The sequence below is a fragment of the Diceros bicornis genome, chromosome 15, assembly GCF_020826845.1.
Source record: "Diceros bicornis minor isolate mBicDic1 chromosome 15, mDicBic1.mat.cur, whole genome shotgun sequence".
NCBI classification, from domain to species: Eukaryota; Metazoa; Chordata; class Mammalia; order Perissodactyla; family Rhinocerotidae; genus Diceros; species Diceros bicornis.
In genome coordinates this window covers 46,647,474-46,668,940 of record NC_080754.1, presented here as the reverse complement: position 1 = coordinate 46,668,940, position 21,467 = coordinate 46,647,474, and the positions used below count along the sequence as shown (strand labels likewise).

The window sequence follows — 21,467 nt, the reverse complement described above, 5'->3', positions numbered from 1 at the left end:
GTGTCTTTAAAACCTCATATTCTTTCCTTCATCTGTCTCTAATTGGCACATATATGTATGGTAAGTACCGAAAATATCAATATAATATACCTTGAATATTTTTTGCATAGACATCACAAATACTCTTATTAGATACCTTTATGTATTTTTACAAAGCCTTTGCAACCTGGTAATAATTGATCAAAGAATGTTGAGGAGTCAAAAAATTCAACAAATGACTATACGATGGATGCTGAAATGATTAGCTTTACAAATCCTTTATTTATTCATTCAATAAATTTTCATTTAACACCTAATGTGAGGAATGAAATGTGGTAGGTACTGGGTATATAGTAATAAAGAAATAGGCAAGATAGCCACCTTCAAAGAACTTATATTTACTTGTTTTTTGTCTCTATCTATTAAATATATGCATATACTAATAAAAGCACTATGAAAGTAATAAACACAGCTCTAAGAGAGGGAAATGTGGGGGGAAGTAGGGAGGAATCCTACTTCCCCACGTGCAAGCTTGACTAAGAAGCTCAAAATTAAACTGAGGCTTAAAGGATGAGACGGAGTCAGCTCTACAAAGAACTGGAAACAAAACATTTCCCATCAGTGGGAAAATTGTATGCAAATTATTAATGGCAGGAAAGACCTGAGAATGTTCTGGGAAGTAAAAGTGACTGAGAGGGAGAGTGACTCAAAGTGAGTTGAAGACCAGATTGTCACAGGCCTCCAGGATGCTGGCTGTCATTGTGAGTGCAATGGGAAGCCAAGTTTTAATAGAGAAAGAAGAGATAGGAAAAGACACAAAGAAAATTCAGTCAAACTAATGGACCTCCAAAGGAGAAAAAGGAAGCAAAGAGAGACCTCATTGTCTAGAAAATACAAAAGATAATAGAATAAGTGTAGATATATCTATAATTATAATAACTATAAATAGTTTAAATCAACTGAAAGAAAATTTGTCAGACAGGATTTTTGAATTTTAATAAATGCAATTATGTGCTTATTTCAAGTTAAAATATTATGAGACAGAAAACCTGAAAGTAAAGAGATTAAGAAAAAAAGGATATACAAATATGAAACAAAGAAAACTGATGTAGGATTATCAACATCAGACAAAACAGACTTCAGAGTTCAAACTTACGGGCTTATCCAATTAGAAGATTGTCTCATAAGGATGAAAGGAATAATTAATCAGAAAGATATAGCAATTATGAATATGTAAGCACCAAACAACATATAATACAAAATATAATCAGATTATAAAAGGGAATTGATACATCCACAATCATAATGTAGGATTTTTAATATGCTTCTCTCAGAAAGCGATAGATCAAAAATTATCGAAGGGTACAGAGAAAGTGAGGATAAATTGGTTTAGGAGAAGAACTAGGACAGGAAGTGTAGTGACTGGATAGGAGAGTATACCTAGATGAGAGATGTTGTTGCCCTAGAGAGGACTGTGGGTTTACTTCTAGAGGAGTTAGAGAGAGGATAATGGACTCAGGGGATTATTTTTAATGCGCTATAGTGGATGTGCTATGATAATGCAAGGGGCAAATTCCCACCATCGTTTGTGTACTTTTTGTGTATATGGTGTGCTTACTGAATTTCCCATTCTTCCTCCATATTTTCATCTCACACACACACACACACAATTTGGTTTCTACTTGTAGCATTTCATTGTGTAAAAAGCAATGTATTGAGAGATTTAAGATCTTAATCTCAGTTCTAGTTTTGCCTCTAAACAGCTGTGTGATGTTAGGCAAATCATCTCAATTTTCAACCCCTATTTCCTTATCTTCAAATTGAGGTGATAAGGTCAGACAGCCCAGATTTCTTTCATCATTTGCTGCTCCATAAATTTATGTAAAATGTTTGACCTTTTGGGGATTAGTTTTGTTACTTATAAATGTATATTTAAATTATATATTTCACAAGGGTATATTGCCTAGCAGTTAATTTTTTCCATTAAGAAATGAGGAAAAATAAAGTGATCTTATTTATTACATGAATAACGTAATACAGGTCTGAGATAATAAAACCCCAGCACTTCTTAATCTGCCTAAATAAATGAGATAGTTTGCTACAGCATGACCCAGTTTGTGTCCCCAATCTTCTAAATAAGTTGGATGGAGGGACACTGGATTCCCCTCTCTCCTTTAAAAATGATACATTGTTAGCAACTTATCATAGATGAAATGGAAAATAAAACAGGCACATTACTAAGTTTAGCCTCATTTTAATGCTGTTTTCCACAAAATAGATGATATTTTAGATGTAGAAACCTGTATTTCTAGTACTCATTACATTTTTCCATTGTTAAGAGTTACCTGAATGCTTTGACAAGCTTTCCAGAATTGTTGTTATTGCTTTGTTCTCAAGTTTGCTGACTCTCTTCTGAGGCCTCCTCTTATTTGTATATATACTTTGCCATAAACCAGTTATGACATCTCATTCCTATTGACATTTTAAAGACTTTCTACATAAAAGTTTGATAACATTATAAAATATAAACTTATAGAAATATGCAAATCTGATTTTGTCAGTTCCACACACAAGCAAACATCCTTTATTAGATTCTTTTGTCTATTGTGCTGATTCTCAAAGTCTGATCCCTCAGTAACCTGCATCAGAATCATCAGGGGTGCTTATTTTAAAATGGTGAATTCTAGTGTCTCTGCATAGATCAACACAGTTAGAATCTTGTGTGTGTGTGTGTGTGTGTGTGTGTGTGTGTGTGTAGTGGGGTGGGGCCACGTTTGGGAATTTTCATTTTAAAAAGTTTCACAGGTGCTTCTGATGCAGATAGTCCAGAGACCTGACACTGAGATATTCTGATCTGCAGTACAAAGTCCAAATTCCTTACTGTAACCTACCAGACCCTTCACAGCCTTGCTCCAATCTACCTTGTTCCAATTATTACTATGATTGCTTAATGTGATCTGGCAGGTTTGTCAGTAGGATTAAATGAAATCATGCATTCACAGTTCTAATGGAAGGTCTGACACATAGTAGATTTTCAATTAATATTTCTTTCCTCTACCCTCCTTTGGAACTTATAAAAACCACAAATTTACCATATCACCCCTTTATTGGCCTAGTTTCTTTGCAAAGAGAGAGCAGACATGTACCATGATGAATAGTGTAATGTTTCTATTTTCTCTGAGGAAAATGTAAAAACACAAAGATCACACAAACTTCAGAGAGCAAAGGAAGCAGGATTCCTGAAGTTTGTGGAAAGAAGTTTCCCTCTGCTTCTCAGTCAGCACCTTGTGGCAGGTGCTGCTGAGCCCAGGCGTTTTCCCAAGCTCTCCCTCATGTAGAAGAGACTCCTCAGCTCACAGCATCTTTATAAGTGAGCTGCCTACAAAACACCGATTTTGTCACGGCAGACATGGCTGTTGGTTAAAATCTACTTCAGGTTCTAGAAATTAGTCACACTAAGCTCTTTAGACAGCCCCAAACTTTTGTTATCAGATTGAGTCCCTCGACGTTCCCAGTATCCCTCAATAACCAACCACGAGGTAGAAGTTCAAGAGAATATTGGGATTGGTTTTTAGAGAGTGAAGTCATACAGATAAGGCAACTCAGGCCCACAGAGGTGCAAGGACTAAATTTATACATTCTAAGTTGAAGGCCATTGTGTTTTCAACAACATACATTCAGGTATTATGACTTTTGGTGATGGTGCTAACGTGTAAACATTAATTACCAATTACCAGATGAAATGAAGAAATGAAAACCTTATCTTTACTATTCCAGATCAGGCTTTGCTTTGGACCTGTTACATGGAATGGCATGAGCCTTTTTCTAGGTTAATTTATTAATAATCGCATAGTGTTGCTTTAAAAATTTTTTTTTGACTTCTCAAGACATCTCAATGTAAATAGAATATCTTCCTTTATAAGGAACTCATTGACAAGGAAAGAGATCTCTTATGACATAGTTCTCTTCTTCAACTTTATTTTTCCTTTCTTTTTTAAAAGAACCCTACTCCCATCAAAACTGACTTACCCAGTGGTTGGAAGCAGAACTTGCACTGGCCAATTCATCTTGCTGGGAGTGCTGCCCTCAACCCTCCCCCTCTCCCTAAATTGTATCATTTCTTTAAGGTCCAACTGAAGTGAAATCTCTGAGTTCTTGGGCTATTGCTGTTCGTACTGACCACTGTTTTCCTACTCATTTGACTCTTTGGATGCACTGTTTTATATGCTCTTGTTGTTTTTCTTGGCTAATATCTTGGCTTCCAACCCATAAACCCCTTAACTACAAGAACTGCTTCACATTTTTTGCGTTTAACCCAGGACTCTTGAATTGTAGGTGATTCATAAATACTCCTTCAAAGTAAATATCTCTAAGTGTTCTAAAATTAATTAATTATAAAATTAAGGGTCCTATCACACTGGTTAATGGGTTAACAATAATAATATTTAAAAATTCTTGAATTATTGGTGTGCATTGTTCTTTGAGACATTCTGGAATGTTTGAAAAGCAAGGAGGTATTCGAGTCCTGTCTATCACTGAGCAACATGTGTGAAGAACAAAAGAGAAATCAGGGAAATTCTAGAGCTGGACAGTGTGCTCTGTCTGTACAATTCCTTCTTTACGTATATATATTTTGGATTCAACTGAAGAATAGCATCTAGTTCAGAGAAAGCTGATATAAGAAACTTGTCGTGAATATAATTACATATCCAAGGATCTAAAACCATTGTGTTTCTTTTACTGTTTTTAAATTTCAAGTCTCACTCTGTAGGATGCAGTCTACAACAACATTTATTGTATTTACAGCCAGAAAAAGAAACTGCATTAACAATATAATTGCATACACTAAGGTCACGTATATTTTGGCCATTATTCAAGGTAAGCCATTATTCTAGGTAGAAGTAGCAAATTTAAAGAATAATCAGGTTTTTTTTTTCATTCTCATATCTCCACTCTTCTCTATTGCTCTTACGGCCTGTATAATATAGAAACATAATGTCATTATTTTTATATGTTAATATTTTTGTGAAAAAAATGGGATAATATTCTGAAAATATTATTTTTAGAAAAACAAAATTTCCCAGATGTTTAAATTTATAAGAGAATAGAGGTTTATTTTTTGTTGTCTTTTTCAACTAGGCCATACAGAAGGGAATAATTATATTAACAATTTATATGAAAATGATAATATTGCTCTATTAGGTAAATAATTGACTTCATATGTGATTGAATCCCTTATTAGCAAAATATCCTTTATATAATGATTGGGTATTATGAAGAAATGCTAGCTTTATCATTTACTAAGCATTGTTTTATTAAATTCTTAAAGAGCAAACTAAAACCACGTTATTTTACATATATAGATATCCAGCATTATGCTCTGAAAATACAATCTCTAAACATAAGCTATAAATAGGAAATCATTGGCTTCTTCTGTCTTACTGCATTATGTACATTTGATGTATGTTTCTTTAGCATTGTTATAAACTCTGCTAAATCAATTCTCTAATCTTTCTCTCCATGACTAATTACTTTGGATAATTTACCAAATTCATGATTTCATAAACATACAATTACCCTTTTAAAAATGAACAATCCCTACCTGGTTTGCCACACTAGAGCTAGAGTGGTGTCTGCAACAACAGAGAACTGGATTTCTGTTGAGGTGGTGATGTGGGGAGAGTTGAGGGAGAATAGGTAGCTTTGTCTACCCAAAGACTTGAATTTGCCTTTAGAAGAAAGTTTCATGAAGTACATGTAAAATAAACAGTCAAGTATATTTTTAACATTTTAATTTTATTGTTGTGTGAAGATATGTAAAGTCCAACTAAACAACCTCGTATAAACTGATGTAAGAGCATGTGCTTTGCACCGTATCTGCTTCTGATTCTTTCTTGTATGATATACAGCCTAGCACAGTGCCTTCCCCACAGAAGGAATTTTCTCAAAGAAGCCTTTCCTGATCCCCTCAGATGCATTAGGTCCCCTGTATACCTTCTCATAGCACCATATAGCGTTTAACTATTTAATAATTAGTGTGGTCAGTATCTGTCTCCTCTCATGAGAAAAGCCTGGAAATCCCCAGCAGCTAGCTTGGTCTCTGACATATAGCAGTGCTCAATAAATATTTGTTTAATACTAGAAATGACCTCAGGCAATATGAATATGGATGGATGAGTGATCACTGATAGCTGTTTGGTAAATGTTCATGTTGTTTTTTAAGTATTTCCCTAAACCTCATTCAAAGAAGCTAAAATTGGAGTAATAATGACTTACCATCTACTAAGATAGAGAAATACCAATCATTATGCATACCAACTCACCCTACTGGTGTATTACCCTAGCTCTTCCAGTTATATTTTATAACTATTTAATCAATGCTGTTTATTGTAGAAAAATACTTTATTCACTCAGGGCATCTTAGAGAATTTTTACTTTGTAAATCTCTGCATTCACTTTTCTAGGCTCAGGAAAGCAGGATCTACAAACATGAAAATTAACATTGGCAAGTATCAAAAGTTATAATTCCTGATAGGACCACTTGTGGTTTGATTTTGAATATGACTGATACTTGTAATCAGCCCTTGATTATTCCTTAGAATCATGTTCAGGTTTGGTAAATGTTGTCTCAGTTGGCTACTGGTATTCCTGATTTGTTAAAATTAGGAAAGGGATTAGAAAGGAAAGAAAAAATTCAATTTAGTATAAGAATCCAGATTCTGCAGCCAGAATGCTTGGCCTCAAATCTCAAAGTTACTATGTACTAGCTAAGTGACCTTGAGAAAGTTAGTTAACACTGAGCAAACCTCTGTTTTCTCATGTGCAAAATAGAATAAGGCAATTGTAAGCATTAAATGAATGAATTCATGTAAAGAATTTATAATAGTGCCTGGTACATGGCAAAAGCTCATAAATATTAGCTGTTGTTGTTGTTATTATTATTAACCTTTGCTGAAGTTAGTCATTAGTGAAATATAAATACTTAATTTGTCTATCAACACATACATAGTTCTATGCAAACCACTACTATACATGGTATAAAAGAAAAGTTGATGTCTTAAAATGTCTTTTTCCAATGCACTAGGAAATACTAGTACACTGTGGTCTCTCTCTAAAAACAATATGACTAGCAGAAGATACAACTGTGTTACAAAGTCAAAACTATGATTACACATGCCCTAAAAATTAATCACTAAAAAATACTAGTAAACTAACTTATTTCCAAATTAATCTGTAAATGTATTTTCTCTCCTACAACTTAATAACAGATGGGTGATGACAGTCACTGAAAGAGGAAAGATATCTTAAGATTGAAAAAAAAATTATCAGTTACTTTTGTGGTCTAGGAATAGAAAGTAAGCATTCTATTTTAGCAACAGGTTCCCATCTCTTTGCCTGAGGCTTTCTTCATCCATGGAAAGCTGCCGGTGTACAACAGTCCAGAAGGGTTAAAGATTCAACACCTATGTGAAGCAACCCTCACTCAATGCCTGATGGGAACCGGGGAATCAGTATCCAGCTCCCTTATCCTTTGGATGAGAAAATTCTAAAGAACCTATTTTATACTCACCCTCAGATTTTCCCCAGGAGGATTAAGCTCCAGTCACCCACAGTAATAGCTGTCTTGATAAAATGCCTTCTATTCGCTGTCTTCCCTGTCTTGTCTTCCTCTTTCCTCTACCCTCACCTCTCAATGAACTACTTGCACTCAAATTTTTTCTCAAAGTCTGTTTCTAGAGGGACCCAAATCAAGGCTCGTGGTAAACCCCAGGTTGGGTGGTCAGAGTTTATGCTGAGCACACAGAGAGGAGATGGGGCTTACAGCAGAAGCAGAGGCTGGAAAGGATTAGAATCAGGGAGTTTGTAGTCCTAGCCAATCAGTATCTTGCCAGCAGAGGTTGTCTTAGTTCTTTAATGCCCTGGCATTCACAGGTGATTAGTGTGTTTGTACAAAATATACCTTTATCAGTTTAGGGGACAAATTAAGGGCCCATCTCTTTAATAATTGAATTAAATTGCTGTGGTAATATACTCCATTTATGTTTCCTTTGTTTACTCCACATCTCATCAATTTGCTGTCAAGCCCAAGGGATCCAGAGAGCTTTTGCATGGTCTGCCAGCTGCAATACTCTGCAGTGAAAGCATCCCAACTAGATGTGGCAGAATTCTTGCTCAGCCCTTGGGTGATGTAGGAGGTATGGTGGTGACTGAAACAGCAGTTTCTCAGGGTGCTGGAGAGAATTGGGCCCTCTCTCCTCCAGTGGTATCCAGAGGTATGGGTTCCACTGCTCAATAATGCTGGGTTCCCAAGTTTACCACAGTTTTCTAACATAGGCCTTTAAGTTAACACATACTGTCTTTACGGTAGGCCCATGAGCCAGACAGGGTTGGTCACAGGAGTTCTAGTAATAGCCACAAGTTTTAGGAACAAAATATTCCATATATTTCCCTTGGTTAAAATCCTTCTCCTCCTTAAAATGAATTTCCCTCTCAGTAGCTTTTGGAATTCTTCAATGACTTTTGAAATCCTTTGCTACTGTGCAACTTCATTTGAGACTACCTCAGTCCATCAAAACTGTTTTCTAATATCTTTGAAATCTTAAGACGGAAGGAGTAGTCTTGAACCGTTTTTTTCCTAGAAGCTTAGGAATTCCATAACAATTTTCCTATCTCTTTCTACCCCTACTATTGAGTTTCACAAAAATGTGTACAGAACAGTGGAAGCAAGGCGTTTGTCAGACCTCCTAAATATCCCATCAAAACCTCTCCACGGAAGAGAAGGGAACTCATACACTGCTGGTGGGAGTGCAAACTGGTGCAGCCACTATGGAAAACAGTAGGGAGATTTCTCAAAAAATTAAGGATAGAACTACCATATGATCCAGCTATTCCACTGCTGGGTATTTATCCAAAGAACATGAAAACAGCAATACGTAAAGATACACACAGCCCTGTGTTCATTGCAGCGTTATTCACAATAGCCAAGACTTGGAAGCAACCTAAGTGCCGATCAAGGGATGAATGGATAAAGATGTGGTATATATACACAATGGAATACTACTCAGCCATGAGAAACGATAAAATCCAGTCATTTGTGACAACATAGATGGACATTGAGGGTATTATGCTAAGTGAAATAAGTCAGAGGGAGAAGGTCAAATACGATATGATCTCGCTCATAAGTAGAAGATAAAAACAACAACAAACAAACACATAGAGACAGAGATTGGATTGGTGGTTAACAGAGAGGAAGCGGGGAGGGAGGAGGGAGAAAGGGATGATTAGGCACATGTGTGTGGTGATGGGTTGTAATTAGTCTGTGGGTGGTGAACATGATGTAATCTATGCAGAAATAGAAGTATAATGATGTACACCTGGAATTTATACAACGTATAAACCAATGTTACTGCAGTAAAAAGAAAAAACAACAACTACAAAACACCTCTCCACGAAAAGCATCCCTCAAGTCATCCATCGGCACCAAGTGGAGCTCTCTTCCAGGGTGATGGGGTCTCTCCACCTCCACGTGCAACTCCCAGAGGGCAGGCCCTGTCAGCACCGAGGGAGCAGCTGTGGCATTTGAGTTTTGCTTACTGGTTTCTGTGTGGGTTTATTCTAAAGTCATGCTTTTTGATAGTTGTGGGGGTTATATAAGTCCTTTGATTTTTCTAAGACAGTTTTTTTAAAAGTAATTTTTTCCATAAATAGACTTGCCAGATTATAGGTTTTTGAGTTGAGTATTGGTTACCATCAATTTTCCTAGAGCTAAAGAGAGCAATAGAAAGGAAGTGGCATGGACAGGTCTGTTTTTTGGGGTGCACACGAAATATATCTTGAATAAATAACTGCATAAGAATGGGTTAGAGACAGACATTTAGATTAATTAGGGAGTTTGTGGCATATGCCAGATGAGAGATAATGAGAGTCAATACCAAATTTAAGCCATGTTAGAGGTACACAGATTTTGTGCACTCATTGTGTGTAGGGCCATTTAATTTCTCCTTTTGCTGGGAAAATAGGCCGGGTGTGTCACGAGTACATTCTTGCTTTCTCTCCTCTGTTGACGTCACAGCTTTGGAAAGCAGTCCTCAAGACTGCAAGGCTGCATCTTGTTCTGCTTGTCTCCAGGGAGATCCCCGAGTCTCCTTGTCCATGGCTGGCTGCCCTGAGGTTTGTTATCCACAGAGTGTTGCTAAGTTGGGTGTTTTCTACTATAAAGTAACATAAATCAGAGTCAGTTCACTTCAGGATGAACATAACAGCCTGAAGGGCACCAGACAACACAAAATCATGTTATAAAAACTCTCACCAGGCCATAATTCATCAGATAGTGCCTCTGCTCTGAAAGTTAACAGAAAGCAGAAGGACTCCCTACAGATCACTGAATCATGGCCATATGCCATGGTTGAGTTTGAGGGGTTTCTGACTCCCCACCCCACACCCCACATGCAAACTTACTTCCCACTATCCAAGAACTCCACTTTGGTCACACTAGTTTCATCACGTTTCTCTAAAAAGTCTATGCTTCTTTTTACTCCAAGGTTTTTGCTCATTTCATTCCCCTCGTTTAAAATGTCTTCTTCCTTTTGCATTCTAGATTCTTGAGCCCAAAATATATAATGTGGTATAATCCCATGGTACATTTAAAGTACAATAGAAAATAATGTTTTCTAGGAAACAAAAGATTCATGTTTACTAATTTTCTACTGTAATCTTCTTTCTCCAATTGTGTAAAAGTGGTATGACTTGTCTCTATCAGGAAAGGAAGTCCTAAGGGGAGAAACTGTCATATATTTCTCTTTTCTTCCACATAGCACAGTGATGATCACACAATAAAGGCTCAGTGGATACCAGTGGGATGGTTCATGATTCATCCACTATTTGTCATATTATGTCACACCATGCTGTAGCGACCAGCCTCCCTCAATTTCTTTCTTTCACTAACCTATAAACAGGTGTTATGATTATCTCACAGCAATACCTTCCAGAGTGGGGCTATATTGCATTTTAAATCTGACTGAAGATATGAAAGCAATCCCACAATGATAGTTTAACTTACACCTTGGGTATGAGGTATTAACTGTGGTTACTTCCATATGGTATTATAAAAACGAAACAAACCACACGTTTACTGAGCACCTCTACCTGTAACTAAAAAGAAACTATGTTATAGAACCATAGTATTGGTATTGCTTTAGTGAGCCTATCTGTGTCCAACTGCATTGTTCATGCGTTAACTAATAAATTCATTCAAAGCATTTACCGTGGATACAGTCACTATACTGGTCAGCAAGATAAAGTAATTAAGGGGGAAAAATGGCCCTACTCTAGACAGTTACAGTTTAGTAAATAAATATCTTTTCTTTTTCCTCTCTAGACTGGTAAGGAAAAGATTTGTGACAAAATCAGAGAGTATAAAAATACCTCCTTACTAGGCAACAGATTATTATTTATAAAGGTTAAGAAAAAAGTACATTTGTGTTTGTATATTTTCCTTTATTAAGTTTCTAAAAACACTCTTTTGAACCTTTAAATACAACTAAAATTATTTCAGACTGAAGAAAGAGAAACTTTTTTATGGGATAACTATAATTTGCCTTTATTACTCTTAAAATCCAGAAGAAGGCTCTATTAGTAATTGTTATCTTTCAACAATCTGATCTTGCCTAACACCAATGAAACCACTAGCTCTAGAGACATCAATATTGTGTAGTGAGAGAGAAAAGCCTTTGCAATGTGGTGTTCATTAACTCATTTTTCAATATAATAATCCGTTTGTTGTTTTGAACACTTTTACTTCTATAAAACAATTTTTTTTATTCTAATCTTATTTTATCCTCTAGTCAGGGGTAGGCTGGTCTGGGAAGAGTGGAGAAAGAAGGACACGCAATAATGGAATTTCAGACAGCTCAAGGGAGTGACGTCACCAAGATGGCAGAGTAGGAGATCCCAGCCTCCATCTTCCTACAAAGAACAACAATTAGACAGCTATCCAAGAAAGAAAATAGCTCTGGGAGAGCTCAGGAATCCACTTCAGAAGTGTCAGCAACATAGTGGAGCAAAATAACCTGAGAGTAGCCACACAAAAAGGGTAGGAAGAACAGTTTCATTTGGCCTGCATCATCTCACCCCCCGGGCCGGCGCTGCTGAGTGCCAAGAGGAAACTCCCTGGCCAGAGAGTTCTCATCACAGGAAAACAACAGAATTAGCGACCGCCTTCCTCAGCCTTTCAGGGCCCTGCCCAAAGGTCCCAACTCCAATAACTGGCCTTGACTGCCAGGCGTACCAGCAGCTGACCCCTGGGGTAGTCATCCCTACACACCACTGGCCCCGACTCCCTTCACCAGCCTCTGTGTTGTGTGTGCACCCATGGCTAGCTCCTGCAGCCACAGGAGTGCATGCCGACAGCGAAGGCCCCCACAGCTGCTCGTGTACCAGGAGCCAGTCCCATCCTCTGTCACAGGCCTGTACTGCTGCATGCTCCTGCAGATAGCCCCTGTAGTGTGAACCTGCGTGCTGCTGGTACCAGCTCTTGTCACTGGACTCCACTGCACTCCACCTGCAACTAGTCCCTGCAGCTGCACGAGTGCACACTGACAGCCTGAGTCCCACAGCTGCATGTGCACCCAGAGTTGGCCCCGGCCCCTGCCACTGATCCAGGCCCTTGCCAAGGTGTGTATGCCTGCAGCCAGCCCCTGCCACCACGGAGGCACCTGCAGCCAGCTCCACAGCTAAGAACGTGTATACCACCAGCTCCAGCCACCACCACCACCACCTGCCCTAGTCCCTTGCTGCTGAGGACCCCCACAGCCCTTGCAGCCACTCAGGACCCCCTACAGCTCTTGCTGTTAAGTATCATGCAATTGTCAATGTCATAGACCTCAGCTGCCTGAGCCAATGAGATACCTACACCATCGCAAATCATGACCAATTTGTGAATCTTCCACTTTTCTGCTTGTCATTGACTTCTAGTTTCATACCATTGTTGTCAGAAAAGATGCTGGATATGATTTTAATCTTCATAAGTTAAGACTTTTTCTGTGGCCTAACATAGGCTCCATACTGTAGAATATTCCATGTGCATTTGAGAAGAATGTGTATTCTGCTGCTGTTGGATGGAATGTTCTGTAAATGTCTGTTAAGTCCTTCTGGTCTTATGTCTAGTTTATGGATTTTCTGTCTGGGTGATCTATGCATTGTTGAAAGTAGAATAGGAAAAGCCCCTACTATTATTGTATTGCTGTCTATTTCTCCCTTCAGGTCTGTTAATATTTGCTTTATATATATTTAGATGCTCTTGTGTTGGGTGCATAAATATTTACAAATGTTACATCCTCTTGTTGGATCGACCCCTTTGTCATTATATAACAACCTTCTTTGTCTCTTATTATACTTTTTGTCTTAAATAAGTATAGTATTCGTTGGGTTTCTATTTACACGAAATATCTTTTTTCATTTCTTTACTTTCAGTCTGTGTGTGTCCTTAAAGCTAAATTGAGTCTCTTGTAGGCAGGATATAGTTGGGTCTTGTGTTTTTATCCATTCAGCCACTCTATGTCTTTTCATTAGAGAATTTAGTTCATTTACATTTAAAGTAATTATTGATAGGAATGGACTTACTTTTCCTTTTTGTTAATCATTTTATGGCTGTTTTGTAATTCCTTTGTTCCTTTTTTCTTATCTTGTTCTCTTCCTTTGTGATTTGATGATCTCCTGTAATGGTATGGTTTGATTCCTTTCTCTTTATCTTTCGTATATCTATTACAGGTTTTTACTTTGTGGGTACCATGAGGCTTATATAAAACATTTTATGTATGTAACAGTCTATTTTAAGCTGATAACAACTTAAGTTTGAAAGCACACTAAAGCTCTATATTTTTATTCTCCCACTCCCCACATGTTTTATGTATTTGATGTCACAATTTACATCATTTTACATTTTTTATCCACTAAAAATTACTATATTTATAGTTATTTTTAATACTTTTGTCTGTTAACCTTTATACCAGATTTATAAGTGATTTACCCACCACCATTAAACATTAGAATATTATGAATTTAACTATATATTTACCCTTACCAGTGAAATTTATACTTTCGTGTATTTTCTTGTTACGAATTAGTGTTCTTTCATTTCAGCTTGAAGAACTCTCTTTAACATTTCTTGTAAGCCTGGTCTACTGTTGACGAACTTCATCTTTAGCTTGTCTAGAAAACTCTTTATCTCCCTTTCGGTTCTGAAGGTTCTGAATAGTAGAGTATTCTTGGTTGGCAATTTTTTTCTTTCAATACTTCGAATATATCATCCCAGTCTTTCATGGCATACAAAGTTTCTGCTGCAAAATCTGCTGGTAGTCTACATAACAAGTTGTTTTTCTCTTGCTGCTTTTAAGATTCTCTCCTTGTCTTTAACTTTTGACAGTTTAATTATAATATATCTCAGTGTGGGTCTCTTTGGATTCATTTTATTCGGAATTTTCTAGGATTCCCGGATCTGAATGTCTATTTCTTTCCCTAGGTTAGGGAAATTTTCAGACATTTTTCTTTGAATAAGCTTTCTTCCCCTTTCTCTCTTCTTCTCTGGGACCCCTGTAATATGAATATTGATCCATTTGCTTACATCCCATAGGTCCTTTAAACTATCTTCGTTCTTTTTTCTTTTTACTCTTCTGATTGGATGAATTCTAATGCCCTGTCTTTGAGTTCACTGATCCTTTCTTGTGCTTGATCTAGTCTGATATTGAATCCTTGCATTGAGTTTTTCAGTTCAGTTATTGTATTCTTCAGCTCTGTGATTCCTGTTTGGTACTTTCTTATATTTTCTCTCTCTTTGTTGAAATTTTCACCTTGTTCATGCATTGTTCTCCTGACTTTGGCAAGCAAATTTATGACCATTATTTTGAACTTTTTATTAGGTAAATCACTTATCTGTATTTCATTAAGGCTGTTTCTAGAGTTTTATCTTGTTCTTTTGTTTGAAACATATTCCTTTGTCTCCTCATTTTGCTTGGCTCTCTGTGTTTGTTTCTGTGCATTAGGTAAACAGCCCTCTCTCCCAGTCTTGATGGAATGGTCTCATGTTGGAGATGAACCTTGTCATTCAGCCAGGCCCTAGCTCGTGGTTGTCTCTCAAACCTTTTTGACTGTCCAAGCCTCCTTCTTTGTTCTTAGTGGCTCCCAGTAGTTGAATGTGTGCCAAGACCTGTCAGTGTCCCAAAGGAGAGGTTTCCAGTCAGCACCTAGACACAGGCTAATTGGAAGCCATACTTCTGAAGTAAGCAAATAAACCTCTTTCAGGGAAACACTAGGAGATGGGCATTTCTGCTTACTCCCTCTGTGCTGAGCCCTGGAGGGATAGCCAGTTAAGAATTTTTTCTTTATTTCATGGGTCTCTACAGTCCTGTGAGACCCATGAAAGCAAGCCCTGTTGGCCACCAGAGCCAGGTGATCAAGGATGCATCCAATGGGTGGCAGCTGCAAAAGCCAGAGTGCCAGATGTATGCACAAGCTCTTTTCAGAGAGACACTGGTGATTGGGAGCAAGGCAAAAGAAGAATGTGAAGATGGCACCTGCCTGCCTCCCTGGTTTCTGGAGAGAGTTGCAGTTGGCCTCTAGATGTGTGTTAAATTAGAAGTCTGCCCCTCAGGCTGCAGCTTTTAAGATATGGAAATAGGCCTCTTTCAGGGAAAGACTGGGAGATGGGCATTTTTTGCCTGCTGCTTCTGCACTGAGCCCTGGGGGAAGAGCCACAATAAGTCTTCACAAGGCCATTAAGAATTCTTTCTTTCTTTGCTATATTGTGTTGGCTTTCAGGACTAGGTGTTTTGGAGGCCCATCCCTCAGGTGAAAGTCTTAAAAGTTAGGGCACTAGTGGTTGGATCCAAACACTTTTTCCTCAGAGAGAAGCTGGCAGTTGTGAGTTCCCTCATAATTGTATGTCACTGTGATGGGGTGGGGTTTATGGCAGATATGTCTCAGCCTTTCTTACCCATTTTGATGTGGATTTTTTCTCATTTTCCTGATGTGTAGGAATCACTCAGCTAGTTTCTGGAATTTTTCAGAGGGAATTGTTCCATGTGTAGCTGTAGATTCAGTGTGCACGTGGGAGGAGGTGAGTTCAAGAGCGCCATCTTGGACTGGAACCCAATAAGGCTTATACTCAATGTTTTTAACACAGGATTAATTTCCCCACCACCTGCCTCTAAGCTTGTCACGATAATGAAATGAGATATGTAGGTGTAAAGCACTTTGAAAAGAGTGGGGCCTTATATAAATATAAAGGAAGGTTAGTTTGGCATGCCTGAATAAGAATGAATTCCAGACTGGACAAGAAGAGTATACAGTTTGGCTCATCTCTTCTCATTACATGCAAGGCATATACACATCTCTTTCTTGCTTATGAAGCTGCAAATAAAGCCAATTTAGTCTAAGCATTCTATCATGGACCAGGTTCTTTAGAAGTCCCGATATTTGTTGCCAGGTTCTTTTTGAAAGAAATAGCAAGGTGGCTGGCTTATATTCCAGTTGTTCAGGCTGCCAAATGACTCTTGAAAAACAAAACAAAACAACTTTCTCCAGCAGCACATAGAGAAGTCTCCTTTTTCCTCCCTCCTCACTCTTTCATTTTAATCTTTTGTAATGTGTTGTTTCCAGATTAAAAAAGTGTAAACAAAACATGCCTATTCTGTAGTTTCTATTATCCAGTGCAAATTGGAAAAAGAAATTCTAATGCTTCTTAACCTTCTTTAAAAATTCCTTTGTATAAATAATTTATTTCCAAATATCGGTGTTCCTTGCATGATTTGGATGGGGTGGAGTGGAGTAGAAACAGGATTCCTATCAACCTATTGCAGATAATGCTTTTTTCCTGAACTACAGCATAATCAGAGTAGGCAATTTCCTGGGATTTGTGTGATCACTATGCTGGGGATAAAACTCTGCAAAGATACCTTTGGCATTAGGGAAGAAGTGGTTGCTACATTTGGGAGAAAACTATCTCAAAGAAATAAAAGGATATCATAGGTTTCTTTTTACTCTTTATTTCTAAGAAATGTATTTCCCCAGGCATATAGAAGATGATCAAATTGAATTGTATTTTATCATAATATAAATTGTGGAAACAACTGGGAAATATAACTTTTAAATATTAAATGGAATTTGACCCTTTTGAATATGTAGATTTGAATATTTAACATCACATTTTCCTGGTAAGTTATATCTTTTATGTGTTCTGTACTGTCTCAAGTTAGTGTGCTAATTTCCCTTGTGTAGTTTCATGAGATAATATTTTCATTCACTAACAACATTTCATATGCATTAATAACATCAACACAGCCACATTTCCCTGTATGCCAGCTTCAGGGTTGTAAGAGATGTAGGGACATTTGTTAAGCCCAAGTAAATATTAAATATCACTTGAGAGAGAGGGAGAGTAATAATGGCATTTGCCGCCAGCCCTAAGTTCCTTTGAGATGTATATGAATACATAGGACTTATTCAGTCTATTAAACAGATGCTCATTCAGCTGTAGTGCATATGTTGGTTTTCAAACACAGTTTTGGAGTGCTATGGTGGGTGGATAGGCAAATGTGAAAATTCCAGGTATGCGTTTGGGGATGCCATTTAAAGTTTTATTTTATCAAATTTAATTTAAACATTGACCTCGAAGGTGTACAAATGGTATTAGTATTAATAAATTTTGGAAAAGTAATAAGGAATAGAGTAAAGTGTTAAGGAAAATAGTACCTAAGATTTTAAGGAATTTTTTAGATTAAATTATATTTTAAATGAAATAAATTTATCATTAATTTTTGTCTGGAATTTTACTTAGTCCAATAACCAGATATGGATTTTCAGTTGTTCCTCTCTGCTATTTGTTTTGTCATGTGACATTCTGAACTGTTTTATAAGGAATTGTTTTAAAGTTTAAATATTACAACTCCTTCAATTAGGGAAGCCATTTCTTAATACTTTAGCTCAAAAAAAGGAAGAAAATATATTTCTTTACACTATTCCGAGACAGCAAAAAGGTACTGAAGGTTTTTTTAATAGAAATATAAAATATAAAAGAGGTTTAAAAGAAAAGATGTTTATGAAAGTATTTTTTCCCTCTGTGTTTTTGCTACTCTGGATGTACAAGAATGTATAAAATAATGAAAAACAAACAAACAAATAGAAACCCTTAATACTGAATGCTAGCATTTTTTTTTTCTTTTTCTTTCAGCTCTCAGGAGAAGTGATTTTGCAAATTGCCAACGAACCAGTTCTGCCCTTTAATGCTCTCGATATAGCTTTAGAAGTTCAAAACAACCTTAAAGGTAATTTTTCTTGAATTATAGTAATTTTAGCAAATGAAAAATCATTCAACTAATTTTCAACAAGGAATGGATAAAATCATCTACTACCTTGCTAGTTATGGCAATGCAGCTCTTCCCTTCCTATAGAGGATTATCAAGAGAAGGGCTTAGAAGAACTTTAGTTGCCATGTCAACAGGAATGAAGTATACTGATGGATGAGCATCAGACTTTAAAGGATGTTCCACCTACTTTCTTTTATCAAGGAGATTATAATTTCAAGCTTCTGTTATTTATATACAGGTTCCACATGGAAAAATGTAGTTTAGGGATTTTTATTTATTATTATTATTTTTTAATGCTTGTACCTAACATTCAGTCAGTTCGAACAAGATTGGCCCAGAAGTTTCTTCTTTGGGCTTGGTTTCTTTAAGGTATGGGACCCCATTCCATTTCACTGAAGTGTTGGCTCATCCCTAGATTAGGAATGACAATAAGGAAACGAAGGTTTTATTTCTGTGGTCTCTATTTCAACAACTTCATGTTTGGATTCTTTCTGCAGAATTCTGACACGACCCGAATAATTACCTTCATGTCCTCTTTATTTACATACAAATCTTTCAATTAGGTTTCTGCGTTAACCACATGCAAAGGGAAGTATTGTAATTCAAGAATGCACCTTCCTCCTCCTCTTTAAGTCACACATCTTACTATCAGGTCTGTAATGAGTCATTTGTAGACATGTACTTCTCCATACAAATGCCGATATTTTTACTATAGTACTTAAGCAGTGATCCTTGGAAAATGGATCATTGTTAAGAGCCAAATATTTCTAGTATCTGAAAGTTTAATGCTTTTTTGTTTTTATTTTGACTACCTGGATTGCTTAACCTAGAGAATACTAGAACACAATTTATTTTCCCCTCTGTGATTCTTATGACTTTTATTATAGTGGCTGTAAAACCATGACCTTGGGAGCAACTGACCTGTTTAGGGCTATTTGCTCTATACTAAATGGACTCATATTACTCTACTTTTGGCATATTTAAGTCGGTCTCTATTTTTTCTACGTTTGTCAAGCTTCTATCTCACTGTTGTCAGTCACTCTGTCTTCCACTTCTAATTTGCTATTTCTAGAATGTTTTGGGCATAGAAACTGAGTAACCAAGTATATGACATTTTACAAAATAAGAACAGATGTAAATCTTATATTTTATAAGGGCTTATATATTTATAACGTATAAATAAGGGCTGAAAAGTTGCTGTGAATAATAAACATTATCCTTTCTGCAAGGATTTCTTTTAAGCATCTATTTTATTTGTTCTGTAGACTATTTTGCTTTTTCTTTAGTTTTCATTTTTATACTTTAGAAAATTCAGTTGGTACTGCATATTATACTTAAAACTTTCAGAGAAAAAAAAGGAGGAGATTATTACTTATAATTCGTAAAGACTGGTTCATCTATAAAGGAATAACTGCCTTGCATAGAAAGGAGCCACAAAGAGTAAACTGCAAAATTCTAATATTGAATGATAGAATTATAAATGATTTGCAAGTTGCTTTTATGAGTTCAAATTTTCTATGATAAGTGTATATTTGTAATAAAGACATGAGTTTTTTTGTTTTAATTAAAGAAATAAAGCCAGCAAAAAAAAAAAAATGTTATTAGCAATACTGTCATTTTAAATGCCAAGTTCTATTATTTTTTTAAAAATCAGGTTAATTTTTTAAAATTCATAAGTAAACACAACATTTTAACATTATAATTACCCTATGAGCACTTTAAGTAATGCAACCTACTTCTGAAGGTCAATAAAAGTCTTAATGGATCATTGTTAGAATTATATTATTACTCTATCTTATGTGAGGGTACTTAGGGATCCCTTTCAAGCTCTAAAGAAAGTGTAATCTCTCTCTCCAGAAAATTAAAGAAAGTTTACATATAGTCCCCATGGACTTTATAGGATCTCCTGAAATTGTTTCTTCATTCATTTAACAAATATTTATTGAATATCCACCGTATGCCTGGTATAGTTCTATGACCAAAAAAACCAAAAAAACAAAAACAAAAATCTCAGCAGCTAAGTAAATAAAACAAAGTTAAAATTCCTGCTCCTAAGAAACATACATAGATAGTGGGATAAAATTGGCATAAGTCAAAGCAGTTTTTAAATTAGCATTATGTTCAAATTGTTCTCTAATATCAATCATTTTGGAACAAATTTGCATTCTCAAAGTAAGTGTTACAGCAGAACTGACTGTAGTTGTATCTATAGTATAGAGGAGAGATCTGGTCTGGGGATATAAATTTGGGAGGTGTCCCAGATAGATTTCTAAGGGATTGAGGGTAGAAAGAAAAGACAAGGTCTAAGATTTCTGAGGCACCCCTACATTTAGAAATTGGGTGAATAGGTGGAATCAGAGAAGGGGTGGCCAAACAGTCAGAGAAAAACCATGTGAATATGATATCTTGAAGCCAAGTGAATGAAATCTTTCAAAGAGAAGGGAATAATCAACTGTGTTAAATACTGCCGATAGGTAAGAAAAATGAGGACTGACAATTGACTACTGGATTTAGCAATTTGGAGGTCATTGGTGACCTGCAAACCTCTCCACAAAAACAGTTTTAGTGGAGCAGTATAAGAAAAAGCCTGATTAGATGGGTTCAAAAAAGAGTGGTTTATAGAAGTCATAAAATTGGGGCACATGATGGTACATGGTAAGTATGGAGTTGAGAAGGTTTAGCATTTTTATTTTGATGAGAATGATTTAATGGAGAGTCAAGATTGATCAGAGAATGAAGGGAGAATTGCTGGACTTATTTTCTTGAGTAGGGGCATCGTAAGAGTAGAGGACTTTACCTTAAAGACAATAGTTCATCCATCCTTCACAAAGGTGAAGGAAAGCAGAGCATGTGGAAGATGGGTAAATGTGGTGGTGGAAGCTCTTGGCAAGTCTCTTTAGATTAAAAAAGCAATAAAATAGTTGTTTAGGAGGGTGGGAGAGTAAATGAACTATGAAAATGTGATAAGTATTTGGGCAGCATTAAGAGCGCAGGAGAAATAAATGTTTTAGATGAGATAATTAAATGTAATTGTGAATTTTTCCAGCCTTCAGCTGGGGATTCAGGCATAGAATAGGCAGAGTTGGATTTAAGGGCTAGGGCGTTGCTGGGAGAGGGGCAATGAACTAG

At 36.5% G+C, this 21,467-nt stretch overlaps 1 protein-coding gene and 1 pseudogene across 10 annotated transcripts in view; one reads left to right on the top strand and one right to left on the bottom strand.

Annotated features, from left to right (window-relative positions):
* The window catches only part of LOC131415049 (probable ATP-dependent RNA helicase DDX5), a 51,314-nt pseudogene extending 38,715 nt beyond the window's left edge, over positions 1 to 12,599 (bottom strand).
* The window catches only part of NAALADL2 (N-acetylated alpha-linked acidic dipeptidase like 2), a 1,285,146-nt gene that overhangs the window by 1,203,883 nt on the left and 59,796 nt on the right, over positions 1 to 21,467 (top strand). For all 10 annotated transcript variants that reach the window (XM_058556330.1, XM_058556331.1, XM_058556328.1 and 7 more), the window contains one exon: positions 18,203 to 18,296. In XM_058556330.1, the coding sequence (XP_058412313.1) occupies positions 18,203 to 18,296 (94 nt within the window). The remainder of the gene's footprint in view (positions 1 to 18,202; positions 18,297 to 21,467) is intronic.